An 11,443-nucleotide genomic window follows, 5' to 3' on the forward strand; every position below is an offset into this window, starting at 1 on the left:
GCTTCATTCAAATTCTTGCAATTTGTAACTTTTGAAATTAAGTGCTTAATTACAACAACTTTGATTTCCGCTTTCAAAATTGAATTTTGCGTGAAATTGAGTCAACTTTTAAATTTCAAAACTTGCATTGCTTTTGGTATTCCCTCTAAATTCATAAAATTCAAAATTTCAGTTTCCCTCTCTTTTTCAAAATTCAAATTTTGCATTTTTCAACAATCTTGGTAGGGTTCAATTTTGAGATTGCAACTTTAATTTGGCCTATCTACAGATCGTAAAATCACTCAATTTTTTCAGATTAGCTTTAAAATCATCATAACTTTCATACCTGAAAATTTTGAAAAAAGTTGCGAGGACCGTGTGCACTCCGTTCGCCACGGTCCCGGACATTTTTTTCGAAATTTCGGGAGATTGTCCTGATTGCATTTAACAGCTTAAATCTAGGAGATTGGCTGATTTTATTGAAATTTGCTACCTCTAAAATTCAAAATCTTCTCTCTCTCTCTTTAGTGCATGAGTTCTACAACAATAAGCCCTACTTACACTATTCTCGTTAGACGAAGCCTTAGAATTAAGTCTTTCCAAGGTGTAATTACCGAGGAGATGGAACCTAATTTGAATGGCCTTTTTAACGAGGACATGGGTAATTCCTCCAATCCTCTTAATGATGAAGAAGCTCTCCATGAGGTTTCTGTAGAACAACTTTCAAAATTGGATAACCAATTTGATGATTTCCGACAATGGATGTCTCAAGAATATCCCGATAGTGAAGCTCTTTCGTTAATTGAGGGTCTAAAACGTATGGTTCAAAGTGATAAGAATGGAATTGATATTTTGCATGGTATTTCACACATTGTGGATTCGAATGTGATGCCTATGAAGAGTTGTGCCGAAACTTTAGGTTATACACAACCTCCTACTCAAGTTAATCATTCTATTCCTTTGACAACTCCTATTGCTAGTATACCTACTTTTACATCAAACATAATGACTACTTCAACACAAGATATTCCCCCTATGATCACCAGTCATGGGGGCAATCCCTCTTCTTCAATCAACCCTCTTCCTTCATTCAATCCAACTTCTTCATTCATTCCTTCAATGAGTGTCCCTATTTCATTTCCACAAATGAACATGACGCAAGGGGGCAATTCATTTAACCATTCCATTCCTCCTTGTAGTGTTCCTCCTGTCCAATCATCTCCTATGACTAACTATCATAGTGTCCCACCACCTTACTCTCTACCTTCTTTCAATAACATAACACCTCCATCACAATCTAACACATCCAATATGAACTCTTCAACTGAAGCGACCATTAACAATCTTGCACAAATTGTCTCTTCTTTACAGCAACAAATTGCCTCTATGAATCAATCTAAGTTTAGTGTGCCCACATTTGATGTTGAAAGCCCACTTTCTCTTGACATTGTCCGAGCTATTCCCCCTAAACATGTTGAAATTCCGCATTTGGAGCTTTATAATGGTAAGGGTGATCCTCTAACACATGTTAAGACTTTTCAAACAATATGTACCGATTTTGCTTATGACCAAAGGTTGCTTGCAAAACTGTTTACTAGGACATTAAGAGATAAAGCCCTACAATGGTATTGCTCGTTGCCTTCCTATTCTATTACTTCTTTCGAACAACTTGCAAATGCTTTCATTCAACAATTTCAAAACAATATAAGTCCTAAAGTTACTTTGATTGATTTAATGCATTGTAAACAAGGTGTTAAAGAAAATGTGACTGATTTCATTGGTAGATATAAGCATTTGTATGCTCAAATTTCTTTTCCCGTGCCTGACAATGATATTCAAAGAATCTTTATTTCTAATTTACAAAAAGATATTAGAGAAAAACTCCTGTTTTCTGAGTTTACTTCTTTCCAACAGTTGTGCGCAACTCTTCACAATTATCAACTGACTGTGAGCCAAATGGAACAAGCAAATCCTATGGCTCCGAGTGATAAGGGTGATAGTAGTCAACAACCATTTGGGAAGTTTAAACCGAACAGAGAGTCAATTAAATTCAATGAAAACATCATCAACAACAATGTGAATGCAGCATCAGGTGTGCCTCCTATTTCTAAGTTTTTCAAGAAAGAAAGAAAGTTTACTCCTTTGAATGAATCATTGCATAGTATTATGAATAAGTTATTGGAACAAAATGTGCTTACTCTTCCTCCTATAAAGCAAATAGATCCTACAAAGATTAACTCACCCTATTTTGATAACAAATCTTTTTGTCAATTTCATCGTCATCCTGGGCATGATACTGAAAAATGTTTTGCTTTAAAGGGTAAAATTCAAGATTTGATTGATAATAACACTATCTCTGTTTTTGGTGTGAATGATAAAGGCAACACATCTGTAGCTCCTCCTAACCAAAATCTTCAAATTTTTACGGATCCATTGCCTTCTCATACCTCTAATGCGATTGATACTACTGATTCCTCTGTCTCACCTGATGATCTCGTGTCTATGACTCCGAATGTGATTAACTTTGTGGAGCAGCAGAAAATCCCTAAAGAACCTTCCATCACCTTTGATTCTAGTGAAACTATCAGGGCACCTAATGGTCCTTTATATATAGTTCCAAAAGTCAAGAATACACCTTGCCGTGGAGTGCTTATTGATCCTTCTTGTATGGTTAATATCATTACTGAAGAATTTATTTTTACTTTGCAATTGAATCAAGTGATCTATGATGAAACAAATGTGGTTGTGAAACTATTTGATGCATTTTCTTCTCCTGCAATTGGTTCTATTACATTACCTATTGAGGTCCATAACAAATCCCTTGATGTGGACTTTGCTATTATTCCATCATCCGAACAATTTCGTGTGAAGCTAGGCTGTCCTTGGCTGTCTTCCATGAAAGCTATTGCTTCTCCTATTCACAAGTGTTTGAAATTTCCCCATAATGGTGAAGTTGTTACTGTCAATCATAGTCTCTTTAAACCAGCTGAAAGAACTTCTAGTGGTCCTATTGATTACTTTTGGCCTAAACAATTCCAATCTCTTCCTCCACGAAGTGATCATCTTTTCAAATCTTATCAAAAGTGGAAAAAAGATATGATCCTTTCTCTAAGTGAACCTAGAACACCCAAACTTGACATTCCTATTGTTCTTGAGAAGGAAGTTCTTCCTTTGAAAGATAAAACTAATGTCTTTCCTCAAGAAGATTCCCAACCCATCCCTATGGATGTGACTATGCCTATATCTAATAAACTTCCTAAAAGTAGACCTATACCTCCTCGTCATGATGGACTTGGTCTCCTTCCTAAACCAAATATTCCTCCCTTATATGGAGCAGTTCCTCCTCCTTCCTCTTATGGAGAGAAGAGAGCTTCCTCTTCTCCTATTGTTCAACTTAAGAGACCACAACCTAAACACCCAAGTGATAAGGATGAGAACATTCCTCCTCCTTAATCTCCTAATCTTCCTACTAAGACTAGACGAAATCGTTCTGCACGTGAACGCTGATGAAAGCGTCGTCTTAGAGCTCAGGCAGCTGCTTCTCAAACTTTGCAATCCCCAAAAACACCTTCAGCCAGTATTATTTCATTTTCTCCTCAGCCGACGATTGAGCCGAAATCTCCTGAACATAAGGTGTATGATGGTCTTGATCCAGTGCGAGTTAAAGGTCCTATTTTTATAAATCTTGATGATGATATAGATGAAAATATTATTCATGATGAAAATGTTACTCCTTTGCATTCTGATAGTGAATATGAATATGTTGATGTTGATAACCATTTATCTAACGCATTTTCTAAAGCACTTATCCTAGCTCCTAGACAAGAACACCGCGACTTGGGATATGAACATAGCCCTTGTTTGGATCTTGTGATAGCTCCATCTGCTGTGTTGGATGTTCCTCCTCTAGCGTGTTTCCTACCTTCTCGAAATACTGATCAGCAAGATCGGGGGGTAGATGACGTGCTAGACTAGTTTCATTAGCATAGCAGATTCTCTCCTCCTCTCTTTTGTTACTTCTTCTATGTGTTATTCTCATTCTTCTATTTGTTGTCCTTAGTGTTGTTTACTTGAGGACGATGCAAAGCATTGAGATCTCTTTGTCTCTCTCATGTTGACTCAAAAGACACATGTGTTCCCTTCTTCTAGGTGACCTTCCTTGATTGGGGAATGAAGAACAATTATGCATACATACATATGATATACATGAATAATCATACAGCATACTGACCCCGAGGAAAGCGAAGTCACCTCGTGCTTTGTGTTTTGTGTCTATTATCCTTGGGTTTATCTCACACTTGGGGGTTAAATCCTTGTGATAACGTGCTCCTTTCCCTTTTTTCATTTCTTATATGTATCACTACCTTAAAGCAATCACCCCCGGTGAGGCGTGTGCGATCGCTTTAACGTAGGGGGGCATACATCCCGTTCATATCTTTTCAAGATACTTGAAAATTTCTTGACAAATTTAGCTTTGCCTTGAAAATTTTTGATATCTTTCTTGCATGACTCATAGTGAGGGAACCTTACTACTGACAGTCATGGTTCTCCCTCGTGATCTTCCCTTTTACTTTGTCAATCGAAGTCGTAAGATCCTTAGTCCACTGGGGGGCTTGGTGTATCTTGCCTCCTTGATGTGGTGAAAGTTTTTCAATGTTGTTTCCTTGTACTTTACCGGAAGTATTGGCATACGCTTATACTCCCGCTAAAGTGGGGGCTAAATGTAGCGTCCTAAAATTGCGACACTTGCAATTTCGACTGCATTTGGGTCTTCACGATGGCGATGCAACACGGAACCTGAATGGAGACCCCGAAACTTGTTCATGACATCAAAAACTGCATTTCTCAGCACCCTGGCCTGATCCTCCTTGCACCCCGCTGTCCCTGGAGGTGGGACCATGGCACCCAGCGCCCTGGTCTGTCAGGACTAGGGCGCCCAGCGCCCTGGTCCCCCAGGACCATGGCGCCCAGCGCCTTGGTCCCTGGCCCTATTTTTGGGCCCAGTCTCTTTTGGGGCTTCGGGTCTTTGTGTTTGCAAATTGGAAAATAACATTTCCTGGTCGGCCTAAGGTCGGGAAAATCAGTCTTTTAACCCTAATTGACAAGTATATAAACTACATTTCCTCTCTCAAAAAAGAGAGGAGGACATATGTGAGCAAGGCGCGAAAGCAATATTCAAACATTCGAACATTCAAGCATTCAAGCATTCCTTCAAGCAATTGAACATTCTAAGTCTCCATTCAAGGCTAAGTGTTGCATTCAAGACAAGGATTCAACCATTGAAGAGGAGATCACTTACAACACATTACATACAACATACATTACACCTTCGCATGTAAGAATACAAACATTCTTACAACAAGGTATTAGTACTTGTTTACATTACAAAAATTTACATTTACAACATTCTCATTTCTTGGTTAATTCCAAAACCGGGGTTTGACCTAAAGGAAAACCCCTCATCCCTAACCCCCCAATCGTCCTCTCTTTTCTGTGTGTAGGTTGCAGGTACGCGGCTGTAATTGAAGATTTGGAATCCTTGTGCAGAGACGAACAGATCCACCTTCGTTTCGTGGATTTTTCGGAGGACCGTGTGCACGCCGGGCGCCATCGTCCCGTCAACTTTCGCTCAAATTTGCAGAACAACACCGTCTCAACATTTTACTGCTAATTCCAGGTCCGCAGCTTCATATCATATTCCTATCTCTGTTTATAAGTGAATCTTTCCTACTTTACATGCATTCCTAGTTCAATCTTTCTATCTACATTTCTTTACAAAAGAGGGTATCCTTGATGTCTTAACCCTTGAAACTCATTTAGAATCCAATCTTGCATTGCGTGGGATTGGATCTTGTGGGTTTCAACCCCTCTTTTGAATGTAAAGTCTCCCCTAAGTGAAAACCATCAACCCTAGTGACTTTCCCTTCTCTCTCCTCGGAGTTGGGGAGGGGAGAACGACTAGGGTTCGATTTTTCCGCTTTACACCTACCATTTTACTTGGATAGGGATGGTTTTATAAATAATGATTCAATGAACATAATTCATATGTCAACATAGTGTGTGAATAATATAAGGTGTGTGTGTGATCTCTATTATACATTATATTATTTCTATTAAATTATTGGTCTCCATTTTATCACCACTACATCTAGTATGGAATAAGAGAAATTAAAACGATCTTTGATTTCTAATTTCGTATAGTCCATTGGCTATTAATCTTGACCCTCATCAAGTGTTAACCATCGATTATATGTATATTTTAAAAAAGAATGATGATGTGATGAAATAGATTACTTTGGTATTGCATGCATCATCCCAATGGTCAAATTTTGGCTAAATGGTTTTTGTATATGTGTTTGAGTGCATAAGAGTAGGTAAGGTATTGCCACATATACTTCAATGACATAGTGGAAATGTATCGTATCGGTTTGGTCTTGCACTAGATTAAATTTTTTTAGTGAGTTCTTGTAGTGAAGCTACATGATGGGGCATTATTGAATATAACTAATTTTGGGTAATGGAGAATCAAATTTATTGATCATTAATAATTTTTTATGGCTCATCAAACTATTGACCTTAAAGTAATTCATTGAAGTGAATGGGATGTTGATCTCTTCTAGGAATTTGGAGTGTAATGTATTAGATAGGTGGTTAGATGATCAAGGAGTACACATGTGGCATGTCTTGATTAGTTATAAAATTAGTTAGTATAAAGGTAGACATGTTTTGAGATTGTGATTTCTTACATTCGGTAATTTGAAGATTGATACATCTATGCCATTGATCTATTATGATATTTTAAAGGTTTAATACAACATAATAATGTTAAAAGTACGTTGAGAAAGTAGATAAAGGACTTTGTTACATGTAGATGATTTTGTTGAGTGGAGATGAATTCATGAATTTGGTTTCAAGTCCTTGATTGATGATGGTAGTTGGTCTATATTGAGATCTTTGTTATTAATGCGAATAAGGTTAAATGTGCTTAAGTAATAATTAACTTGGAGACCTATTCACAAGATACGTTTACTTAGGTCCTAGGTGGCATTATAGAAGATAGTTATAATGGGATCATATTCACCTCATTTACTTTTAGTTTCCAAGGCATTTAATATTTTCCTTATGCATTTAATGTTTTTCATGTTTGTTGCTCATACTACATCACACATTACCTTTATAAGCAAGGCATCTCACTGTATATTTTATATTAAACTAATATTCAATTAATTATTCTTATTATGAAAATTATTCTTTCCATTCTCTCTTGTGGAAGTATTTTTGTCTTGCAAGGATTATAGGAGTGTGAGAAGTCACTTATCTACTCCCCACACCATGTGTAGAAATTAATATGGAATTGACTCCTTAAGGCATGACTAATATTGTAAGAATTTATTTTGTACTATAAGTTAATGGAATTAGGTTCTTACAAGAACCTTATGTGTATATATAGAATTTTTTTTTCTCTTATTTAACCTAATATATTATTTTCCTATACATAAAATCATTGATATTTCATAATTTCATCATCAGGCATCATATTTATTCCATATATTTACATTTTCTGTAGTATTTAGCCTTTGATGAATTGAATACCTAGTGAAAACAAGTGTAGATAAGAAATTATTTTTGGAAATTTTTTATTATAATAGATTTAATGAGAAATAGAGTAATTGAAGAAGGATATGATGCCTAGCATAAGAAATCATGATATATGGTAGACATTTAGGTAAAAAATAGTAAGTTATAAATATGACTTTTCTTGATAAAGTCAAGGCTAGGCCATTTTCTATTGAAATGAATTACATGTCTTTGAATTTTGTATATTTGTGGGTTTAGATATTTTAGTTTTAATTTATATCTCAGTATCTCTCATGTCTCTAAAGTCTTAATAAGGTGTTTGCATACATAAAGTCCTCTTCATGATTTGAATGTCTCTATAGTTGTCTAAGAATTTCAAGGAATAGTATTATATCTTTAGGGATACATTTATTAATTGATTTTTATATTTTGATTAGTTGACTATCACAACAATTATAGTCTTTTCTTATTCATTGAGAAGTATTTTCATAATGGCAAATGGGGTTTCTTTGATCAATTTTAGATTTTAAAATTATATTTGATTATGTGAAGAATTTTGAATCTTTAGATTACACTTAAATGAAATAGGAGCTATTAAGATAGACATTATTTTTTGCACTTATATGTTAGGTATTATCTTTTAAGTAAGACATTGATCTTTAGGAGTCAAACCTGATATAAGAACACAATATATTCTCCACAAAATTAGCTCTGATTGACTTGTACGCACATAACTTAGTAATATACACTTTTGTTAAATCTTACAAGATATTGAGCTTGATATATCTTCATAGGGTTATGCATGTTGAGTTTCTAGGTTGTACATAAAGTAAGAAAATTAGAAGGAAGTTAACCTTTGAGAATATAAATCAATTTTACATCTTTAGATGCACATGCAACTTGATTTGCTATAGTTTTTTTAAAATTTTGCATGATTGGTAAACTTGTGTAAAGGGTAGTGATATATAATTGAGATATCCTTATATAAAGGCTATGACTAAGTTGTCTCTCTCAATAGATTTTAATATATTTTAAAAATGTCTTTCTAAAAGACCTCCAAGAATATTTTCATTGACCTTATAGAGTTCAAAACATAGAAGAGTTTCTTACTTTTATTAATTTGAGTACTATTGTCTACAATAAAAATATCCAAATTAATGTTTTAATATATCTTGTAAAATTATAAGATTTAATTTACTATATCAAAATATCATATATGAAAAATACTTTTATTAATTTACCTACGATTGTCTACAATAAAAATATCCAAATTAATGTTTTAATATATCTTGTAAAATTATAAGATTTAATTTACTATATCAAAAGATCAAAGAATACAAACAAAAAAATAATAATGAATATATAGAAAAAATATAAACTAAGCAAATAAAAACAGATAAGAATTAGGTTATAATTTAAACTAAATAAAGAATATACTAGTATGGGAATGCCATGTATATACAATTTTCATCATTTGAGTTACGTTGACTGATGTTTGGCGGTTGCTTCGACTTGAAGAAACGATTAGATTCCATCGAATAAAAACAAAAGCATTAAATACAATTTGAGACTCTTTTTCTTACTTTCACTGGAAACGGAGTACTGGCAAACGTGAAGAATTAAATAAGGTTGATTATAATTAAACTAATTTTCTATTCATTATAATTGCACCTGCTCAGGATTTACACCACACTTTGGGTGTGATTTGTATAATTAAATCTTTTTTTTTCCATTATAGCAGTAGTTGCAGGATTTATAGATCTTTCGTAGGGCTATGAATAATGTAATAGTGGAAGCCAATTAGGTGAACCCCAGCCCTTTTTAACGTAAAGGCAAGTTAAGCACGGAATTCATTAGTTGTTTAGTGATGAATGGAATAGAGTAGTTGTGGATGCTTGTATATGAACAATCTATTCTTGACATTGCTTAGAAAAATTGGATTTACGATCATATAGAAGTCCTGGAACTTCCACATTTGCAAAACATTCATTCTGTATATTGAAGAGTTTGTTAGAGCTTGAAACCCTAATTAGGGCTGGAAATGGGGCGTACACCTTGCTGCTCCGAAATAGGTCTCAACAGAGGTCCCTGGACTCCCCAGGAAGACGCACTTCTCACACAGTACGTACAAAAAAATGGTGAAGGCGGCTGGAGAACACTTCCTAAGAAAGCAGGTTTGATACCCATTTAGAAGAAAAACCAAAAAAAAAGAATTTTTATTTTCAATGTTTTGGTTGGAATGTATTGAAATTATTCCCTGATAATATTGTTTCCAAAGGTTTGTGGCGCTGTGGAAAGAGCTGCAGATTGCGATGGATGAATTACCTGCGCCCCGATGTGAAAAGAGGCCAAATTTTGCCTGATGAAGAAGATCTGATTCTCCGATTGCACCGTCTTCTCGGTAACAGGTATGTCTAATACATCACAGCTCAAGTCTGAGTTTGAAAAGAAGAGATCTAAAATGAAAGAAATGAATCAGTGTATCTCATGGGTTTTCAGGTGGTCTTTGATAGCGGGACGTATACCTGGGCGGACTGATAATGAGATCAAGAACTTTTGGAATACCCATCTTAGCAAAAAACTTATTAGTCAGGGCATTGATCCTCGAACCCACAAGCCCCTTTCTGAACCACAGCCTGATGACCGTGATGATAATAGTGTAGACAGGGATTCTGAGAAAAACCTAAGCCCAGAAGCCTGTGTTTATTCTCAAGAAACTACTAGTATAGAGGACAATGGTGAAGCTACATGTGGTCTTTCTGATAACCTCCATGCCCCACAGCTCATCAGAGATGGTGAGGTTCAGGAAACTCAAGTAACAAGTAGTCCTCATCATGCTTTCATGTTTCAGGATAGGCAATACCCCACTAATACTGATAACATGAATTCAGACTTGAATCCCTATTCTAATGGTGCTCCAAAAATGGGCTTTCATGACCATGACGCTTCTCTTTTTATGAGAAAAAACTCAATCACAAATAGCTTTTTTGTGGCACCTGCAATGCCAGATTCAGATCTAGAAAGTGTACCAAGCTTCCCAGGTAATGTGAATGAAAGTTCCTCGACTGAAGAATTTCCAATGAGTTTTGAACAGTCTGAGATGCAACAATGTCAAGTGCCTAATGAATTTTGCATGGACACCAATCTCATCACCCCAAGTGCTGCCACTGAAGATTGTGATTCAGATATATTCTCCTACTTTCTAGAATCCTTCATGGACGATGATCAGTTGTATACAAGTGATGAAAACAACACGAATGTTGCATCTTCTCTCTCAGACAACAGACAGAACTTCTTACATGCTGAAACTCCAAACCAGCATGGGTATGACAAATGGTCTACAATGCCTTCATCATCAGCTAGTTTTATTGAATGCAGTGAGTTTTATTGAAGACTCTAAAAAGTAACATATTGTTGAGTCTATTTGATTATTATTATTGGTAAATTTAATGTAATATGCATCAGTTTTACCCTTGTTTGGGATATGTTCAAAGACTATGGATCATAGTGTCGATATTTTTATTGAAGACCAATTGTAATAGATGCCTTGCAATCAAAAAATTATTATTATATTTAACTGAATTTCTTATGTCATATTTATTTTCTATGAACTTCCTTAACTTGGAAGAAATCACTTAACCATTCCATGTTCCTATTCATTTCATACAAGTAATGCACTTTAATTTTTTCTTACGTGAAAGAAAGTTTAAAGTTCTTATGTTATTCCCTAACAAATCCTATTCACGTTTATAGAAATATTTCTTTTATGAACATGTTTTTCAAATAAAATCCAGTGAATGAAATTGTTACTTAGTCTATTTACCATTCCAGATATTTGGGGTGAAGTCACAATCCAAACAAAGATTCACAATATGAAATAACCCCA

General features: G+C 35.1%; 1 protein-coding gene across 1 annotated transcript; it reads left to right on the plus strand.

The window, feature by feature from the left end:
* Nucleotides 1-9,189: 9,189 nt before the first annotated feature.
* On the plus strand, nucleotides 9,190-11,127 carry LOC131065304 (myb-related protein 315). The gene is made up of 3 exons (XM_057999772.2): nucleotides 9,190-9,731; nucleotides 9,836-9,965; nucleotides 10,057-11,127. Exons 1-3 carry the CDS (start codon nucleotides 9,599-9,601, stop codon nucleotides 10,946-10,948), a joined length of 1,155 nt encoding a protein of 384 aa, XP_057855755.1. The 5' UTR covers nucleotides 9,190-9,598; the 3' UTR covers nucleotides 10,949-11,127.
* The last annotated feature ends 316 nt before the right edge of the window (nucleotides 11,128-11,443 follow it).

Source organism: Cryptomeria japonica, chromosome 1, assembly GCF_030272615.1.
Source record: "Cryptomeria japonica chromosome 1, Sugi_1.0, whole genome shotgun sequence".
Lineage (NCBI taxonomy): Eukaryota > Viridiplantae > Streptophyta > Pinopsida > Cupressales > Cupressaceae > Cryptomeria > Cryptomeria japonica.

Excerpts from the sequence above, each read along its gene's own strand:
- LOC131065304 (XM_057999772.2), top strand. The coding sequence starts at position 9,599 with ATGGGGCGTACACCTTGCTGCTCCGAAATAGGTCTCAACAGAGGTCCC. Across the intron at positions 9,732-9,835 it reads AACACTTCCTAAGAAAGCAG|GTTTGTGGCGCTGTGGAAAG; the intron begins GTTTGATACCCA and ends TTGTTTCCAAAG. Across the intron at positions 9,966-10,056 it reads CACCGTCTTCTCGGTAACAG|GTGGTCTTTGATAGCGGGAC; the intron begins GTATGTCTAATA and ends ATGGGTTTTCAG.